This window comes from Megalops cyprinoides, chromosome 7 (assembly GCF_013368585.1).
Source record: "Megalops cyprinoides isolate fMegCyp1 chromosome 7, fMegCyp1.pri, whole genome shotgun sequence".
NCBI lineage: Eukaryota > Metazoa > Chordata > Actinopteri > Elopiformes > Megalopidae > Megalops > Megalops cyprinoides.
Window position 1 is genome coordinate 501,705 of NC_050589.1, and position 20,268 is coordinate 521,972.

Sequence of the window (20,268 nt, forward strand, 5' to 3'; positions counted from 1 at the left end):
GATTGGAGACTAAGTGACGCTTTTCTTTTTCAGCGTCAGACCATTGAATTGGTTCCCATCACCAAAGTGTCGTATAAGTGGAAAGAAGGCTTCTACACTTACTTCGTGTACGGAACAGAGAACGCAGTCAAAGCAGAGGACTACCCTGCCACCTGCTGCTGCTGCACTGTCATATAGCACGTTATCAGCGTTAACACAACGTTAGTGCAGCGTTACAGATCTGACGTTAAAACCATCGCTGCAGGATGAGTGGGCAGGACAGTTTTATCAGATGGGATTAGAGCAAAAACAAACAAATTCATTTTGAATTGAAAGGTTACTGAAGTCACTGCCAAACACACAGAGATTTCCGAGCAGGTAACTGCTGTGTTCCTGCGTCTCTTCCATCACAGAAATCTCTGAGAAATGAAATCATCTCCATCACATCACAGTAAGTTGATGCACACTTTGATTTTAATGTTTTCAGATCTTACTACACATTATTAACAACAGATTTATAACAGACAACTGAAAAGGTGTCAAATCCAGATGTGCACTGACATGCACTAATGTCCCTCTAATGTGAGTGAATGAGAGGAAGGTTAGGATTAGTGTTAGGGTTAGGGTTAGGGTGAGTGTTAGGGTTAGGGTTTGGCTTGTAGGGATGCTGCCAGTGGAAATGAAAGACCCTCAGAGTCTTGCTGCATATCAGAATTTCTGTCTTCTAGGGAATGGATTCACCTGAACTATATCTAATGTGGCTTTACAAACTGTTCTACAACAGTAAACTACTACTCACTATAGCTACTTGTGTAGTCTTGTTTGAGGAAATTATATTTATTAAACATACTTTATTGCTGTTCATATGCAGATGATCAGTTACATGGTGATTGGTTTAGGTAATTTCAGCAGTATTTCAACGGTGACTTTTCCTGTTTTTGTTTTTTCTTGAAAGAGAAGTGAAGGCAACTTAGTTGCAAACTGCTTCAATACCAAAGTATTCAGTACCAAAGTAATGTGTGTGTGTGTATATATATATATATATATATATATATATATATATAATTTTTTCCACTAAACCACACACTGTCTCAAACTGAGTTACTCTACTGCAACCTGATCGTATTTTGTGCTTTAAATCTTATATTGAAACATACTTTTTCATACCACTTAGAAGTGTATTATTACTGCTGGTTTTGTACCTTTTCATGTTTTATCCTGACGGAAGGCCATGATTGATGTGAGGTGTGAGTAGAAATGTACGATTACATAGTCTGTCAGTAAAAAAAGTGTGAGAACATGTTTTTAATAAACATTCTGGCTGATGCAAATGAAAGTGTGAACTATAATTTTCCTTGTAATTACGATAATTGTGCCTTGCTGTTTGTCTTTTAAATGTTCCTTTTTACATTAAAATTATGCAACTATGTATCCATTACACTGGTTATTTTTGAAATGCATTGGAGTTAGTTGTAATTGTAGTGACTGAGGTTTCAAATATAAAGACAGAAAAAGCTATAGAAAATGAATGTTTTACAGTTATGATTATCCATATCATTTCGTCATGAATTCCGCACTATAATTGGCCTCTCTCTTTTTGCAATTTCTTAATGCTGTCAAGGGTATGCATGCTTGAATTAGCAAGACGTTGCGGTTGCATGCTATTCCCGGTAGATGTCAGCATTGCCTTTTTAATCATGATATGGCGCAAATGATCATTAGATCTTTTCAGTAGATTTAAAAAAAGTATCTTTTACATACAAACCATATAATTACTATAAACAACATAACTATACACACAAGTAACATATGCACACAACTGTTTAATTATTTTATGGATCCCATTCATGTGTTATGTGGTTAATTTGAACTTCAAGACAGGAAACTATAATTTACAAGAACAACCATTCAATTGAATTCTCTCATAATGATGGTCCGCCAACAGGTCAACACCATATTTAAACTGGATTCTTTCTGTTCTGACTTTCAATAAATTAATATTAAATTTTAATATATTGAAAATTTGATATATAAAATATCAAATTTTATTTGTCGTAGCACATTTTTACAATCGAGATTGCCACAAAGCGCTATACATATGATACAGTACATTTTCCAGAGGGATGAAAAAACAGAAAACCCTGGCTTCTTGGGGAAAACTGGGAAATTATACCCTGACCCCAGGCGGTTGAGAGACTCCTAGAAAATAACTGAAAAGATAACATTATCATAAAACAAGAAAGCATCAGTTCATCAAAACCGTTCATCATTTATCACATAAATGTTATAACACGTCCTCAGAATAATCGGATTGATATTATCAGCATCCCCTCATTTGGTACGTCTAAAAACTGTGGTCATTTCCCAGAGAAGCAGTTTGAATTTGGAGCGCACCGGGGGCCGGGCTCTGCGCTCCCGGAGTAATGATCAAGCCCCTGCTGGTGCGTCATCAGCAGTCGACAGCGGTCGCCTGAGTGTGATGTAGGGAACGTGGTCGCCATAATAAACGCTCTCGCACACGGGAGCAGAAACGTGTGCCGTTAAAAAGGCAGCTGCGTTCACACGTACCTACAGTCGTATTGACAGAAATACTGACAGCGGGCGTTCGCGGGTAGCTTTTTAAAATCCCCCGTAGTGGACTGTAAGGGCGAGAGGGGGAACAGCGGGACAGCGAGGTAAGACATGGTGATCTGGAAGTGAGTGTCTGACAGACCCCGGGCAGTCAGTGTGTCTTCTGGGGTGTCGGGCTAGCAGTGTGCGCTAGCTGGCTAACGGCTAACCCTGCCTCCAGCAGCAGTGAGCGCTAGCTGGCTAACCCGGAACATGCACGGCTTGCAAACGATCGGTTTGACAGGGTCTAAAGTTAGACAGCTGCTGCAAATGTCAGTTATCGCACTCACGTTTCTGTGTGGAGATTGGCTAACGTAAGCTAACTTGCCATTTGGCTAAATAACGGGAAGCCCGTCCCAGTGTCTCCCTAAGCGTAATTGTGCACTCGCCGGCTACATGATCCGGCTCTGGGAATGAGCGCGTTGGCTCTTAAGCTTCGGTCTATTTTGTTGGAGAATCCGTCAGCCCGCCAGGCTAGCCGCTGCTGAACAGCTGTTTCTGTTAAATTCCCCTTACAAAGGCTTCAGTTTTTCTCCAGTCCAGCTAACTCACTTGCTAAGAAACCAGCTAACTAGTTAACCCTGTTTTCAGTGAGCTACGTAGCGTTACTGTACTCTCCGGGGCCCGATGCAATACTGGAGAAAGAACTTAACTTAGTGCAGAACTTCTGTCAGCTCAACCACAATATTTAACTCTCTCATCAGAATACACTCTCAGACTAAAACAATACATACTGGTAACTGATGAAACTTTTGTTGTCTAATTTGCTGTATAAGAAAATTACCAGCTCGCCAGCAGAGATGCATTTTCTGAGCAGATATACAGTAGCTTGCTGACAGTGTTTGATCTGTTTTTATTTCTGATGCTTGATTTCAGTTTGCAGTCCGCGGTTGATCTGTTTTTATTCGTTTTCACTCCGCCAGGTTGCATTCGCTAATAACCTTTCTGACGGCTCGGTGCGCACCGCTACCCCGCCGCTGTGCTCGCCGTGCTGTCGCACACTTGGCCGGGTTCCAGAGCAGCCTTCGCGGCCTTGAATCGGTCACCTGTTGCCTCTTGCGCGGAGCCCCCGGAGAGCGTGTGCGGAGGAAGCGGCAGCTGGGCCGGCCGCTGGAGTGTGACGCTCCGGGGTCAATCAGCGGCTGCAGCGCGGTACAGTTACTGTACTTGGAGTACAGTAATAAATAATAAAATAAATAATTCATGTTAACTTAAGAGATCTGACATTTTTGTTTGAAAGTTTTTTTTTCTCGTTGGCAGTTGCTTATTTAAACTCGTAATGTTGAGGTTACGGTTCAGGGCCTCCGTTAATGTACCGTGTGCGTGTCGCTGTGCCGCTGTTGCAGGGCCCGCCATGGCTGCCGCCGCGTCCGCCGGCGTCGACTCGAAGGCCGAGCTGTCGGCTCTGCTGGAGCAGTGGGAGCGGGACCGGCAGGGCGGCACCGCCGAGCTGGTGTCCATCCTCACCAAGTCAGTGTTTCCCCCGGGGGGACGGGGCTAATTACGATGGCAGGGTAAAAAAAAAGTGTTCAAAATCCCCAAATAGCAGATTTGCACCTTGCCTCTTGTTTAGGGTTTTATAGTTACTCTCAAATGGGTCTTCAAAGACCAGTGGATCTGTGTGCCATGACATCTGAAAGTATGATCATATGGCACTTGCATGAAAGGAAGTTTTATAAACCATTAGTTAATGCCAATTTATGTATGATAGTGAATATTAAGTTGTGATAGGGGACTTTAAGAAGATCTTTTCATCTCTGAGTGTTTATGTTACCTTTTTGGTTGTTTTTGTTGCAGAATCTCAGAGCTGATCGAGCGTGAAACTGAGGAATATCACAAAGTGGACCCTGACCCTTTCGATGACCGCCACCCAGGTGGGCCTCACTTTCCTCTCTGCCTTCCTCTTCCTCCTCCTCCTCCTCATCTGTAACACAGTAACAGTTCTCCTACTTTGCTTACATCATTGTGTGTAAAATATCAGGAGATGTGTAATATTGTTGTGTTTTATGAAGAGCTTTAATATTTTTGGCTGTTTTCAGTGAAGTGGAGAGATTGCGCTCTAGGCAGGTTTGGGAAATGGATGAGTGTCACACAGCACACGGGCACATTCAGTCCAATCACTGTGCTTTTAGACAGACATGCTGTGTTCCTTTCTATCTGTGCACAAGTTTGAAGTGTTTACAGCGACAGCAGAACTTATGATGTCATTGAATGTTGTTGAGGGTAGCAGTCCAGCACAGCTGTAAAGCGCAGGGCTCGTAACCGAAAGGTTGCTGGTTCGATTCCCCAGTTGGGAAAGGTACGTAAGCCAGAATTGGCTGAGTAAATATCCAGCTGTATAAATGGGTAACATGTAAAAATTGTGACCTATATAAGTTGCTCTGGATAAGAGCATCCGTTAAATGCCAGTTATGTAGTGAATCATGGAAAACGTGTCTTGTTCATTGAGCTTAAGTGTTAAGGACAGGAGTAATAACAACCAAACCACAGACATAAACCCATAGCACCCTGCATACAGGCAAATGGGAAACAAGATTTTGTCTCCATCTCAGTGGCTCTGGTATTGTCTGAGCCATTTATTGTCCTTTTGTATGGAATTAGTTTTGTGTGATTGGTACAGTAAAAGGTTAATAAAACGGTTTAGTCTGCCTATATAATAGCAGCTTCTATCACAGCCAGAGTTTCCATTCTTGCACCTTCACACACAAGCACACACACGCGTACGCACACACGCAGATACACACACAAACACACACACAGATGCCTGTGCATGCACACACACGTCCATTGAGAAGTATGTGTGAAACGCTCTTGCTCCTGGTTTCTGCCACCAGTGACTCCCTTTCTCTTGATGCTATGATTTCACTCCTTAATTTCTCATCTGATGGCTTTCATGACCCCGCCCCTTGCTCTTTTCGCACCAACCAGGAAGAGCCGACCCAGAGTGCATGCTGGGACACCTCCTCAAAATCCTCTTTAAGAACGATGACTTCATGAATGCGGTAAGCCGAGGCAGGGAGAGGAGCCCCTGGAGGAAGCTTTGTGCTGCGCTGTGCTTTGGTTTGTCTTCTCTCGTATTGGAGTGGAAAGTAGTTAGCAGAGAGGTAACTGGTTTTCATTCTGTGGGGTCACGGGTCCAAATCTCAATCTCCCCATCGAATGCCATACCCACAGGTTACCTTCAGTGAGGGCGTCTGCATAGTTAATATGAAAAAAACAGAACGTTTAGACTGTGTTGAATTGAAGCAGTTTGTTTTGTAACGGTTCATTAACAGAACGTTTGTTACGATTCCCAGCACAGTGGTCAAAGAGCAGATCCCTGCAGTGGGGAGTAGCTGTGTTTCCCTGGGTTAGGGATTTAGGGTTAGGGTTAGGGTTAGGGTCAGGGTCAGGGTTTAGGGTTAGGGTTAGGGTCAGGGTTTAGGGTTAGGGTTAGGGTTAGGGGTTTAGGGTTAGGGGTTTAGGGTTAGGGGTTTAGGGTCAGGGTTTAGGGTCAGGGTTTAGGTTTAGGGTCAGGGTTTAGGGTCAGGGTTTAGGGTCAGGGTTTAGGGTTAGGGTTAGGGTTAGGGTCAGGGTTAGGGGTTTAGGGTCAGGGTTTAGGGTTAGGGTTAGGGTTAGGGTCAGGGTTAGGGGTTTAGGGTCAGGGTTTAGGGTTAGGGTTAGGGCTGTAAGCTGCAGTGACGGTCTCGTCCTCTGTGTCCTTGCAGCTGGTGAACACCTACGTGATGACGAGCAGAGAGCTGTCCCTCAACACGGCCGCCTGCCGCCTGCTGCAGGATATCATGCCAGGCCTGGAGACCGCCGTCGTCTTCCAGGAGAAGGTAAGCACACCTGTACCGCCTTCAGGAGAAGGTAAACGCACCTACAGCTTTTTCAGGAGAAGGTAAATGCTCCCACATGTCTTCCAGGAGGAGCTGCCGTAGAGCTAAACACACTAGCAAAATAGCATAACACTGAAAATAACGACACCTAAGCTCTGGTAGAGCTCTGTGCAATTAACTCAGGACAGTGCTCAGTGTGGAAGCGAGCATCGCCTGAGTCAGGGAATAATGGGGCTCTGTTCCGTTTTCCACTCACTGATGATCGGGGTGCTGGGAGATCGATCAGATCCCTCAGACTCTTGTTAAGAAAGAGGTGTCTCTCCAGCAGTGTCTAAGGCTCTGGCAGTAGAATGCCTGGGGCCCCATCACAGCTCAGGGGCGAGTGTTACTCAGAGATTTGTCTGCATGCTCATGTGTTCTGTGTATGACCTATTCTCCTGGTTGGACAGCGTTGCAAAACTTTGACAGCAAAAACAGGCATGTCAGCTGTGGGGGAATATTTGCCTGCATGTTCACACCTGCCACTATGTGGGCATTACAGGGCAAATGCACTGGATTTAACAACAAGCCTTAAAGGATGTCATCGTAAGATGTGATCATGTAGTTTACATCATGTGACACATGCTGTCACATTTTTAATACTGACTCCATCTACATTTCAACAATCCATTCGGCCATCTGCCACTGAGAGGTGATTAACCCCATAGATACACTGTTCACACTGCTTAGATAATTTTACCAAACCAGCTGTAATGTATTTGTCCTTTAAGGTGAAAGTATACAAATGATCTGTTGATCAATGGCTGGAGGTGCTTTCTGATGTTGTAATTAGTTCTGAGCAGTTTTATTCGGTTTGGGGTTCATCCTGAGACTGACATGATTCCCAGATTGACTGCTGGAGCTGCACCATTTGTTACATGCTTGTTTAAATATGCATGTCCTTTTAGACATTTAAGGCAGCACGGCGTCCATCTGAAAGACCACAGTGTTACGATAAGCAAGAATGAGCAGAATCGGAATCAATAAAATTCAAACAATACACAACTCTAAGTGTAATCCCTTTTACATTTGCTTGTTTTGACAGTTACCTCTGGACGAGGTGTTCATTTGTTGATAGTGAGGATAGTGTGTGATGTACTTGGCTAGTAAAATATAGGACAAATAAAGATGCATGTGTTTGTGACCAGAACACTAATAGTCTCTCCAAAACACCTAGCAGTTAGTTTAATTAACTGCTCTAGGTTGATCTTTATCTTGTTTTTTTTTTTTTTTGAAGCGCATGTCTGTGGATCATGTTTTTATTGTATGTACTTAGTAAATACTAGTAAACAGTAAGTACTATTTACTTTGTGAATGTTCAGTTAACACTTAAAAGAATAAATGTTTTTGTTATTTAAACATTTGATCTCATTTGATTTTTTTTTTTACCATTTTGGAATGAAAATGGGGAATCGATAAGAATCGGAATCGATAAGCAGAATCGGAATCGGAATTGATAAAATTCAAACGATACCCAGCCCTAATTGCAAGTTGTGGAGTATAAACTGCATCTGTTGGTCTGCAGTGTACCAGGCTGTGTCCTTTTCCTGCTCCTGTACTCATGAATCCTTTATTCTTTCACACTTGTTAACTCTTCATAATTAGCCTTTACTTGTGTAATTATTCACGTGTCTGGCATGATAGCTGAGATGGGCTACCTGCTGCGACGCGGGAGGGTAATGATTCATATAGAAAAAGCCCCATAGACTCCCAGCTCTTCCTGGCTCAGAGTAACTGTGCTTGTAATATTGTAATGTTTTGAGCTTCACATTGACAGCTGATGCTGACCCTTAACCTTTGACCCTCCCCGCAGGAAGGCATTGTGGAGAAGCTCTTTAAGTGGGCGCAGGAGGCTGAGCAGCCCCTCCGGATCTACGCCACGGGCCTGCTGGCTGGAGCCATGGAGAACCAGGACATTGCTGCCAACTACCGCGAGGAGAACTCCCTGCTGGTCAGTCCTGCACGCTGCTGTTACCACCGTTACCGCTGACTGCCCCTGCGTCACTGCGACTGTCATTACAGCAGAGCTCTGTTCATACGTCTTTAATTAGATAGCTCTCGCAAGCTCCTCAGAGCTCTGGTCGTGTCTGCGCAGTCAGTGTTGGTCGTGTCTGCGCAGTCGGGGTCGTGTCTGCGCAGTCGGGGTCGTGTCTGCGCAGTCGGGGTCATGTCTGCGCAGTCAGTGTTTGTCGTGTCTGCGCAGTCAGTGTTTGTCGTGTCTGCGCAGTCAGTGTTTGTCGTGTCTGCGCAGTCGGGGTCGTGTCTGCGCAGTCGAGGTCGTGTCTGCGCAGTCAGTGTTTGTCGTGTCTGCGCAGTCGGGGTCGTGTCTGCGCAGTCAGTGTTGGTCGTGTCCCTGTAGGTGCCGCTGATGCTGCATCGTCTGCGTGAGCTGCAGGAGAAGGAGGCGGAGCGGGGGGCGGAATTTAAGCGGCCGAGTCCAAGGAAGGCGGAGCCACTGCTGCCGCTGGACGAGGAGGCGGTGGACGGTGACTTCCAGGATGTGGCCACGCCCCTCGAGAACAACGGGGTGGAGCCGGGGGAGGGGCTGGACGGGGAGGAGGACCAATTGGGGCCTCCGTCAGAGAGTGGGCTGGTCTTCCAGCTCGGCTCTGCCCACCGGACCAGCAGCTGTGCCACCTCTGCCGGGAAGCTGCCGGGAAAAGCCGGAGCGGAGGAGGGCCCGGAGCTGGAGCTGGACGAGCCCCACGGGCCCCGGGACGGGCCTCGGGGTGGGGCCAGCCGGGTCAGGAAGCGGGTGGAGGGGGGGGGCGGGCGCAAAGCCAAACAGAAGCTGAGCTTCTCCCTGCCGGAGCCTCCAGAGAGGAGTCTGAGTGAGCTGTCCAACAGCAGCTGGTCAGAGATGAGTCCCTGGGTGATCGGAACCAACTACCACCTGTACCCCCTGACCCCTGCCATCGAGCAGCGTCTCATCCTGCAGTATCTCACCCCGCTGGGGGAGTACCAGGAGGTGAGAGCGCCTCCTCATTACTCCTCTGATCGGGGCATCAGGCTTTAAACAGCACACTTTCAGAATGGAAAGGGATAGGGAGCTTTGGTGAATGAGAAGAGTCAGAAAACAGGCAGAGACAGAACATTAGGCAGCAGCCAAGCTTTATTAGAACATATGCATATGGAGGCCAGTGGATGCAGCCCTCTGGAACACAGAGATGTGGAGGCCACCTCATTGACCCCTGTGGAAAGGGTGCTGCTTAGCATTTACGTATGAGCATCTGGAGAGGAGGTTAGACAAGAAATGTGATTCAGATACTCAGTAGAATTTATATGTAAATATGTGTAGATGAGGAGTACAGATATATGTGTGTTTTGCCAGAAAGCGAAATGATTACATGGTTAGAAGTATTAGGATATTTTACTGGACTCCATCACAAAGGCGGCTCAGTGCTGTGAGCTCAGAGCTGCTGAGCCATACATGCTGACTACATTTCCCAACCAGATTTTGGGAAGCCACAGCTGACCTGTGCGTGCGTGTGCGTGCGTGTGCGTGCGTGTGCGTGCGTGCGCGTGCGTGCGTGCGTGCGCGTGTGTGTCTGTTTCTTCTGCAGCTGCTGGCCGTGTTCATGCAGCTGGGAGCTCGTGAGCTGCTCATGTATTACATCGACCTGAAGCAGACCAGTGACGTGCAGCTCACCTTCGAGGCGCTCAAGGTACCTCCTTCTACTGCCTCAGCTCAACTGTGTGTCTGAGGTCTGAGGGCTGTGAGGCTGCAGTGGGGCATCGTGGGTAACAGACTGCCCTGGTGACCAGTGTGTGTCGTGTGTACAAGTATGAGGTGAGAGGGTGAAACATGATCCATGCCAGCTGCAGTCACCTGATCAGGAGTGTAAACTTCTTTCTTTCACACTAGAAACAACTGTTCCTGGTGTAATAGAGTTCATTGATACAACAGTCCCAGAAAGACGGTCAGATTCCGGTCGGACCGTGGGGGTGAGGTTACGGTCGGACCGTAGGGGCTAGGGTTATGGTTGCACCGTGGGGCTGTGTGGGTGGCTGCCTCCTGCTCGCTGATTCTCTGGCGCCCCCTGCCTGCAGTACCTGGCCTCGCTGCTCCTGCATAAGAAGTTTGCGGCGGAATTCGTGGCGCATGGCGGCGTGCAGAAGCTGCTGGAGATTCCGCGGCCCTCCATGGCCGCCACTGGCGTGTCCCTCTGCCTGTACTACCTGGCCTACAACCAGGACGCCATGGAGAGGGTGAGACGCGTATATCTGTACATACACACACATACACATGCGCTACTCACCTGGTTACACACGCACACGCGCAGTGTGTTCTCCTGAGACGCCATGGCTGCGCTCTCTCCTGGTTGCTCAGGTGTGTATGCTGCCCGCCTCCATCTTGTCGGACGTGGTGAGCTACACGCTCTGGCTGCTGGAGTGCTCTCACGCCTCGGGCTGCTGCCACGCCACCATGTTCTTCTCCATCTCCTTCGCCTTCCGTGCCGTGCTGGAGCTCTTCGACCGGCAGGACGGGCTGCGCCGCCTCGTTAACCTGGTGAGCTGGGAACAGGAAGCCCTTCCCACGGGGGCTGTTACGGCGGCTCCGCGAAACACGCCACATTCCACAGACATGTAATGCATCATAAAGGAGCAGCTCTGGGAAACATTAGCACAGAAATGCTTGTTTTTAAAACTGAACGGTCATATTGGAGCCCTAACCGCCCTGTATCAATGCTGCTCAGATCAGCACGCTGGAGATCCTGAACCCTGAGGACCAGGGGGCGCTACTAAGCGATGACGAGATCTTCTCCAGCCGGCAGACAGCCAAGCACACCTGCATGGCCCTGCGCAGATACTTTGAGGCTCACCTGGCCATAAAGGTGGAGCAGGTGAAGCAGTCCCTGCAGCGCACAGAGGGGGGCGCTCTGATCCACTCGCAGCCCTATTACAAGGTAGGAAACCGTGAAAAGTGCCTCAAAAAGGGAGACACCTGAAAACGGTCTTTCGAAAGCACATCAGTGCCTTGCCTCTGAGTAATCATTGAATCAGTTTTTAGCTGTAATTTGAAGGTGGAACCCAGGGGAACGTTAGTGGGTTGTGTGCTTGCGATGTTGCTGAGAGCTGGCGTGTTATTGGCTCCTGGCAGGCGTGCTCCTACACGCACGAGCAGGTGGTGGAGATGATGGAGTTTCTGATCGAGCACGGCCCCGCCCGGCTGTACTGGGAGCCAGCAGAGGTCTTCCACAAGATGTCCTGCGTGCAGCTGCTCCTGCAGCTCATCTCCATCGCCTGCGACTGGAGGACCTACTACGGCAGGTAGGCTCCCTGAGCGTTCCCTGAGCGTTCCTAAAGCGTTCTCTGTGTTCTCTCAGTGCTCCTTGAATGGATACAGTTTCGTTGTACTGTGCTGAAAATCATTCTGGATACATGCTAAATGCATATAATGTAACGTCATGTAATGTTTCCTCAGCGTTGCCTTAGTGCTCTTTCTCCACTGCGGGTTGTAAACTCTTGTTTATGTAGCACAGCAGGGTGCTGGAAGCATTTCTGCTGTTTGGGTGCTGCATGTTTACATCTGAAAAACTGAAATAAAGGTCTCTCTCCCTCTCTCCCTCTCTCTCTCCCCCTCTCTCCCTCTCTCCCTCTCTCTCTCTCCCTCTCTCTCTCTCCCTCTCTCCTGCTCTCTCTCTCTCCCCCTCTCTCTCTCTCTCCCCCTCTCTCTCTCTCTCTCTCTCTCTCCCTCTCCCACCGCTCCCCCCCTCTCTCTCTCTCTCTCTCTCTCTCTCTCTCTCTCTCTCTCCCCCTCCTCTCTCTCTCCCCCTCTCTCTCTCTCTCCCCCTCTCTCTCTCTCTCTCTCTCTCTCCCTCTCCCCCCCCCCCCTCTCTCTCTCCCTCTCCCTCTCCCTCTCCCTCTCCCCCTCCCCTGCTCTCTCTCCCCCCGTTTACACTCTCAGGAGTGATACAGTGCGTTACGCGCTGGACATTCTGGCCATTCTCACCGTGGTGCCGAAGACGCAGCTGCTGCTGGCTGAGGCTGTGGACGTTTTGGATGAGGGGGGGTCCACTGTGTCTGCCGTGGGTCAGTCACCCGGCCGAGTCTCCTCTCTTCTCGCTCCATCTTCCTCTCTCCCTCTGTCTCTCTCTTTTTCTCCCTCATCTCCTCTCTCTCTCTTCACCTTCTCTTTTTCTGTCCCCTTTTCCCTCTCTTTTTCTCCCTGTCCCTCCTCTCCTCTCCTTCTTTCTCCTCTCTCCCTCTCTCTTCTCTAAGGTATATATCGCTGTACAGTGTTACTGGCGGTTTATGCTGCCCTCTAGTGGCCGTGTGTTGCAGAGGCTGTGTGCTAGCAGGTGTTGCTATGTCTCCTGCAGGGATGAGCATTGTGCTGGTGGTGGCCGAGGGCGAGGTGTTCGTCAACGACGCCGAGATCCAGAAATCTGCGCTGCAGGTGGTGATTAACTGCGTCTGCGCTCCAGACAAACGCGTGTCCAGCATCGGCAAGTTCATCTCGGGCACGCCACGCCGGCGCCTCCCGCAGGCCACCAAGAGCAGCGAGAGCGTGCTGGCCAAGATGTGGAACGTGGTGCAGTCCAACAACGGCATCAAGGTGCTGCTGTCGCTGCTGACGGTGAAGATGCCCATCACGGACGCGGACCAGATCCGCGCGCTGGCCTGCAAGGCGCTGGTGGGGCTGTCCCGCAGCGGTGCTGTGAGGCAGATCATCAGCAAGCTGCCGCTCTTCAGCAGCGGCCACATCCAGCAGCTGATGAAGGAGCCGGTGCTGCAGGACAAGCGCAACGAGCATGTGCGCTTCTGCAAGTTTGCGGCGGAGCTGATGGAGCGCGTGTCGGGGAAGCCGCTGCTCGTGGGCACCGACGTGTCGCTGGCGCGGCTGCAGCGCGCCAACGTGGTGGCGCAGTCCCGCATCTCCTTCCCCGAGAAGGAGCTGCTGCTGCTCATTCGCAACCACCTGCTTTCCAAGGGCCTTCAGGACACGGCCAACGCCCTTACCAAGGAGGCCGACTTGCCCATGGCCCTGCTGCCGCACCCCCACCCCCACCACTCCTCCGCTTTCACCCCCGCGGCCCCGCCCACCACGCCGGTGTCCTCCCTCCCCCGAACCCCGCGGTTAGCCAATGGGGTGGCGGTGCGGCTGGGGAGCCACGCCTCCCACTCCGTCGCCGCTTCCTCCGTGCACGCCCAGCCCCGCCCCTCCACCTCCCAGCCCCCGGCCCCGCCCCCCGCGGCCCCACCCTCAGCCCCGCCCCACCACAGCAACGGCTCGCCCCTGATTGGCCGCATCGTGTTCTCGCGGGAGCGGCCGTCGCCCTGCAGCGGCAGGAAGCCGCGGGTTTTGCGGCAGAAGTCTGACCATGGCGCCTTCAGCCAGAGTCCCGCCATGAAGAAGCAGCTGGACCGGCACCTGCCTTCGCCGCCCGCGCTCGACAGCATCATCACCGAGTACCTGCGTGAGCAGCACGCCCGCTGCAAGAACCCCGTCACCACCTGCCCCCCCTTCTCCCTCTTCACCCCCCACCAGTGTCCCGAGCCCAAGCAGCGGCGCCAGGCCCCCACCAACTTCGCCCCGCGCCACGCCCGCCGTGTCGTCTACCCTAAATACGGGGGCGTGGACGGAGGCTGCTTCGACAGACACCTCATTTTCAGCAGGTAAGGCGGGGTCTCCCCCTAAAGCGCGGGGTCTCCAGGAGAAAAAACAAGGCGTGTAATTGGTTGATTGTGCTGCCCGCAGGTTCCGGCCGATCTCGCTGTTCCGCGAGGCGGAGGAGGATGAGAGCGGCTTCATGTGCTGTGCATTCTCCGCCCGCGAGCGCTTCCTCATGCTGGGCACCTGCACCGGCCAGCTCAAGCTCTACAACGTGTTCACCGGCCAGGAGGAGGCCAGCTACAGCTGCCACAGCTCCGCCATCACACACCTCGAGCCCTCCCGGGTGAGAACACCACCCAGCTGATCCAGGATCAGCTCTGTGACAACGCCATTCATCATCTCAGACATAAAGGCTTACACTCCAGTGAAAGCTGCCCACCGGTCAGATTGCAGCAGTGCAGCTGGTGTGCTTTCACAGGAGCTGCTCTCTCTCATGCAGAGCTGCTGATTTCGGTTTACAGTTCCGGGCTGCTTGCTGAAAAAAATGTACTAAATCCCAGTCTGAATTTATTTTTTTATTGCTCTCTGCAGATTTGTAATTCCACGGTAACGCTCTGGTTGCTCCTCTCTGTGATGCTCTTCCTCTGTCCTTTAGGATGGCTCTTTGCTGCTGACCTCTGCGTCCTGGAGCTATCCTCTGTCTGCTCTCTGGGGCATGAAGTCTGTCTTTATCATGAAGTAAGTGCCTGGGGGCCCTCTCTCAGGACCAGAACGGGGTCAGGGGTCAGGAGTCAGGGATCAGGGGTGGGGGGGGGCGGTTTTGGGGTTCAGTGCTCAGAGATGCTGCTGCCCTGTGTTAGAGGGAGACAGTCGTTCTCTCTGCCTGAGGGAGGGCAGCACCGTCCTGTGTGGGAACTGACAGAGGGCGGGGTTTCTGAGCGCTGTAGTCGCATCTCAAAGACAGCTGAGTAAATTGAGTGTCCTCTGTGTTGCAGGCATTCCTTTTTAGATGATCACTATGTGGAGTTCAGCAAACTGTCTCAGGACCGGGTGATTGGGACCAAGGAACACGTGGCCCATGTAGGTGCCCCCCACCATCCCCCAAAGGGCACAGGCACTAACCCCCGTGTGTCTCATTTAAAATGATCTCTCTCATCTCCTGTCCAGATCTATGACATCCAAACAGGCCAGAAGACTCTGACCCTGAACAACCCAGACCTGGCAAACAACTACAAGAGGAACTGTGCAACCTTTAACCCCACGGACGACCTGGTCCTGAACGACGGCGTTCTGTGGGATGTGCGTTCGGCGCAGGCCATACACAAGTTCGATAAGTTCAACATGAACATCAGCGGCGTCTTCCACCCCAACGGCCTGGAGGTGATCATCAACACAGAGATCGTATCCTTCCACACCTGTGCTGCACCGGCAGAACATCAAACCAAAACGGCCTCCATACCCGTCCACAAAAAACTCCACTCTTTATAGTGATTTGTCTGATTTCATGTCGTTATTTATGTGCATGGAAGTTCTCTCTCTCTGCCGCTCGTTTCTCTCTCTCTCTTTCTGCCGCTCGTTTCTCTCTCTCTCTTTCTGCCGCTCGTTTCTCTCTCTCTCTCTCTGCCGCTCGTTTCTCTCTCTCTCTCTCTCTCTCTGCCGCTCGTTTCTCTCTCTCTGTCTCTCTCTGCCGCTCGTTTCTCTCTCTCTCTCTCTCTCTGCCGCTCGTTTCTCTCTCTCTCTGCCGCTCGTTTCTCTCTCTCTCTCTCTCTGCCGCTCGTTTCTCTCTCTCTCTGCCGCTCGTTTCTCTCTCTCTCTCTCTCTCTGCCGCTCGTTTCTCTCTCTCTCTCCCTGCCGCTCGTTTCTCTCTCTCTCTCTCTCTCTCTCTCTGCCGCTCGTTTCTCTCTCTCTCTCTCTCTGCCGCTCGTTTCTCTCTCTCTCTCTCTCTGCTGCTCGTTTCTCTCTCTCTCTCTCTCTCTCTCTCTCTGCCGCTCGTTTCTCTCTCTCTCTCTCTCTCTCTCTCTCTCTCTGCCGCTCGTTTCTCTCTCTCTCTCTCTGCCGCTCGTTTCTCTCTCTCTCTGCCGCTCGTTTCTCTCTCTCTCTCTCTCTCTCTCTCTGCCGCTCGTTTCTCTCTCTCTCTCTCTCTCTCTCTCTCTGCCGCTCGTTTCTGTCTGATTGTGTGCTGAGATGCTCCTTAATGGAGGGTGACAGTGGGACCTACGGACGTTCCACCTGCTCCACACCGTGCCTGCCCTGGATCAGTGCAGGATTGTCTTCAACAACAATGGCACAGTCATCTATGGAGGTGAGGGCTGCTCTCAGAACAGCGGTGTGGACTGTGTCATGTAGGCACGCTGCCATGCTGACGTATTTCTGTATTCAGCAGTGCAGCAGTAGTGTATTTAATGGGTGGGAGGGGATTGTGTTTGTAAAGGGACAGACGAGGACAAGTGAGTACAGGTAGGAGGGCGTGGCTACAGACAGGCAGAGATGCCCAAAAAGACAGGCTTTTTTGTGCAGGGGTGGGTAGCGTGAGGGTGTGGCCTGAGTCTCCGAACTCTTCCCTAGCGATGCTGCAGGCGGACGATGAGGACGACATGATGGACCAGCAGATGAAGAGCCCCTTCGGCTCCTCCTTCAGGACCTTCGATGCCACTGACTACAAACCCATCGGTAAGAGCCGTGTCCTCTGCTCCCGTCTCTGCTCCCGTCTCTGCTCCTCTCTCTGCTCCCGGCGCTAAGCGCTGTCTCTGCTCATGTCTCTGCTCCTCTCTCTGCTCCTCTCTCTGCTCTCGGCGCTAAGCGCTGTCTCTGCTCCTCTCTCTGCTCCCGGCGCTAAGCGCTGTCTCTGCTCCTCTCTCTGCTCCCGGCGCTAAGCGCTGTCTCTGCTCCTCTCTCTGCTCCCGGCGCTAAGCGCTGTCTCTGCTCCCGGCGCTAAGCGCTGTCTCTGCTCCCGGCGCTAAGCGCTGTCTCTGCTCCTCTCTCTGCTCCTCTCTCTGCTCCCGGCGCTAAGCGCTGTCTCTGCTCATGTCTCTGCTCCTCTCTCTGCTCCTCTCTCTGCTCTCGGCGCTAAGCGCTGTCTCTGCTCCTCTCTCTGCTCCTCTCTCTGCTCCCGGCGCTAAGCGCTGTCTCTGCTCATGTCTCTGCTCCTCTCTCTGCTCCTCTCTCTGCTCTCGGCGCTAAGCGCTGTCTCTGCTCCTCTCTCTGCTCCCGGCGCTAAGCGCTGTCTTTGCTCCTCTCTCTGCTCCCGGCGCTAAGCGCTGTCTCTGCTCCTCTCTCTGCTCTCGGCGCTAAGCACTGTCTCTGCTCCTCTCTCTGCTCCTGTCTCTGCTCCCGGCGCTAAGCGCTGTCTCTGCTCATGTCTCTGCTCCTCTCTCTGCTCTCGGCGCTAAGCGCTGTCTCTGCTCCTCTCTCTGCTCCCGGCGCTAAGCGCTGTCTCTGCTCCTCTCTCTGCTCCTCTCTCTGCTCCTCTCTCTGCTCCCGGCGCTAAGCGCTGTCTCTGCTCCTCTCTCTGCTCCCGGCGCTAAGCGCTGTCTCTGCTCCTCTCTCTGCTCTCGGCGCTAAGCGCTGTCTCTGCTCCTCTCTCTGCTCCTCTCTCTGCTCTCGGCGCTAAGCGCTGTCTCTGCTCATGTCTCTGCTCTCGGTGCTAAGCGCTGTCTCTGCTCCTCTCTCTGCTCCTCTCTCTGCTCCCGGCGCTAAGCGCTGTCTCTGCTCCTCTCTCTGCTCTCGGCGCTAAGCGCTGTCTCTGCTCCTCTCTCTGCTCCTCTCTCTGCTCTCGGCGCTAAGCGCTGTCTCTGCTCATGTCTCTGCTCTCGGTGCTAAGCGCTGTGTAGTACGGTGTAGCACTGTGTACAACACCTGTGTTGGTTTTCATGTTGGGTTTTCGGCCGTTGCAGGAATCCTCCCCAAGTCTAACAAGTGTTTCTGACCTTTTATTTGCAGCTACAATTGACGTGAAAAGGAACATCTTTGACCTCTGCACAGACACCAAAGATTGTTACCTGGCAGTAATTGAGGTAAGCTGCTGTCTGAAAGGTTACTTGTCTCTATGGACCTGCTGTCTTTAAGCTCCACCTTCACACAGATACATGACTGCAGATCAGAACAGCTGTGCCTTGGCATCAGTGAAACCATGCTATTATCAGTTAAGCACACTGAATAGAATATCTGTCGAGTAAATGGAGTATCTGTGGCTCCCCCTGCAGAACCAGGACTCGATCAACATGGACACTGTGTGCCGGCTATATGAGGTGGGCCGGCAGCGACTCGCAGAGGAAGAGGAAGATGAGGAAGATCAGGTGACCGCTCCTGTCCTTTTGTGGCTCTTTGGGATAACAGAGCAGCAGGAACAGAAATGAGTTTTAACCATCGGGCTGCAGGAAGGAGCACTGCAGGTTTAACGTATGCAGAAAATCGCTTGATTGTGTTAATAACTCAGCAGATGGAGTTAGTGAGTACTCGGAGGACTGGGTCAGTGAGTACTCGGAGGACTGGGTCAGTGAGTACTCAGTGAATTGGGTACTCGGCGGAGTTAGTGACTTAGTTATGTACATCTTTCTGTATAAGTGTATGTGATACCTGTGTGTGAAGCTCATGCAGGTATGTGAGCATGTTTCTGGCCTGACTGAGTGCTTTGGGTGGTGAGGTGTTTATGATGCTGTGATGCTGTCCATCAGGAGGACGAGGACCAGGATGACGATGACGACGATGACGACGACTCGGACGAGGACCTGGACGACATCGACACTGACCCCCTGCTGGCGGAGCTGGAGAATGACAATGCGGGTGAGGAGGAGGAGGAGGAGGAAGAGGAGGAGGACGGCGAGCACGACTTCACGCCCTCGGACGACGAGGAGGTGGCGCGTCTGCTGGAGGAGGACGGAGAGGAAGAGGACGACGACGATGATGACGATTCCGATGAGAATGAAGAAGACGTGGAGCTGGTGCTGGACAACAGTGAGTGCTGGGGTCTGAGGGTGACCGCTGGGGTCTGAGGGTGCTGCGCTTCTCACCCAGAGAGGGACAGAGCCAGCAGCCACAGCAGCAGAAGCTGTGAGAGGCAGCCAGGTGTCCGATAAAATAAGTATAACATCATGGGCCAGGGGAAGGCTGGGTGCAAATATATTTGGGTCATTCTGTGTTGGGATGTCCCATCTGGGAATGGGAGGAAATATGGATCCTTTTCTTAGAAGAATTTAGGGCAGGACAGTTTCTGCACCTTTGTTTTTGAAATGTTTCAATTCTATCTGAGGAAGATGAAGATGTGAGTTTTACTTGGTGTGCGTGTGTGCGTGTGCGTGTGCGTGTGTGCATTCTCTCTTCAGCAGACAGCTCTGATAACTCTGACCTGGAAGATGACATCATTCTGTCTCTGAATGAGTGAGGAGGGGCAAAGCCGTTGGGGCGAGTGAAACCGGGACAGCAGCGGAGAGCACCCTGCCGCCACCGCTCATAACGGGACAGGAAATGACACAAGCGCACAGACACAGGAAGGAGGGAGGCGCAGTTTGAAGAGGACAGCTTTGGGTTGGTCTCATATGTGGGGCAAGGTGTCTTCAGGCACACACTTTCCTGGAAGAAGGAGAAAGAGTGAGGAAGATCACTCAGACACCTGTACCCCACACTCACACTCACACACAAACACGCACACCCACTCACACACACACACACACACACACACACACACAGTGTATGAGGAGAAAATACAGAGGAAAGCATTCACTGAAACTGGAGATAAATTACCGATGAAATGTGTCTGTAATATAGTGTTTCATAAGAAAGGCCATAGTTTTATGACATTGTGGCTTTATGAGTGTGAAAGCACTCTCTAATGTACCTTTTAGCATTTTCATGGAATACATCATTGTGGAAGGGTTGCATTCAGAGATGGCAGCCGTGAGTACAATGCTTCAGTCTTTCAAACGGTGGAAAGGGGTGTAACTGACATCACTTCCTGTGCAGGCTTGTTGGAGCGCTGCATCGTGTCCTGACTGAGACAGCAGAGCATTGTGGGATGCATGTGTGTGCGGCGCTCTGACCCTCGTGCAGATGCGTGTGTGTGTGTGTGTCTGTGACGACGACTGCGATCTGGTCTCAGGGGTTTACTGGTTCACTGGAGGAAGCCGTCGCCGTGTAAGGCGGGGTCTCACATTTCACCTTTTCCAAAAGAGCTCATGAACATGTCCACGTCACCATGACAATCAGCACACCCCTCATTTAACGATTTGCAGGCGGCCGTTTGCAGGGCAGGTGTGCACAGGACCG

At 51.3% G+C, this 20,268-nt stretch overlaps 2 protein-coding genes across 3 annotated transcripts in view; both read left to right on the top strand.

The window, feature by feature from the left end:
* LOC118780239 (protein SSUH2 homolog) overlaps positions 1–177 on the top strand; it is a 9,432-nt gene extending 9,255 nt beyond the window's left edge. The window contains exon 11 of the mRNA XM_036532648.1: positions 34–177. Coding sequence (XP_036388541.1) covers positions 34–177 — 144 coding nt within the window. The remainder of the gene's footprint in view (positions 1–33) is intronic.
* Positions 178–2,470: 2,293 nt separating this feature from the next.
* Positions 2,471–19,683, top strand: LOC118781014 (DDB1- and CUL4-associated factor 1-like). Of its 2 annotated transcripts, none has more exons than XM_036533846.1 (25): positions 2,471–2,654; positions 3,513–3,741; positions 3,936–4,059; positions 4,387–4,463; positions 5,518–5,591; positions 6,297–6,410; positions 8,263–8,400; positions 8,809–9,417; positions 10,013–10,114; positions 10,500–10,658; positions 10,780–10,959; positions 11,147–11,356; positions 11,551–11,720; positions 12,358–12,482; positions 12,773–14,069; positions 14,152–14,350; positions 14,663–14,745; positions 15,003–15,087; positions 15,175–15,408; positions 16,216–16,309; positions 16,573–16,677; positions 17,947–18,020; positions 18,210–18,302; positions 18,681–18,960; positions 19,329–19,683. In XM_036533846.1, exons 3-25 carry the CDS (start codon positions 3,944–3,946, stop codon positions 19,385–19,387), a joined length of 4,677 nt encoding a protein of 1,558 aa, XP_036389739.1. In that variant the 5' UTR covers positions 2,471–2,654; positions 3,513–3,741; positions 3,936–3,943; the 3' UTR covers positions 19,388–19,683. The 2 variants fall into 2 exon arrangements, with proteins under 2 accessions (XP_036389739.1, XP_036389740.1); XM_036533847.1 differs by having other exon boundaries at positions 19,332–19,683.
* The last annotated feature ends 585 nt before the right edge of the window (positions 19,684–20,268 follow it).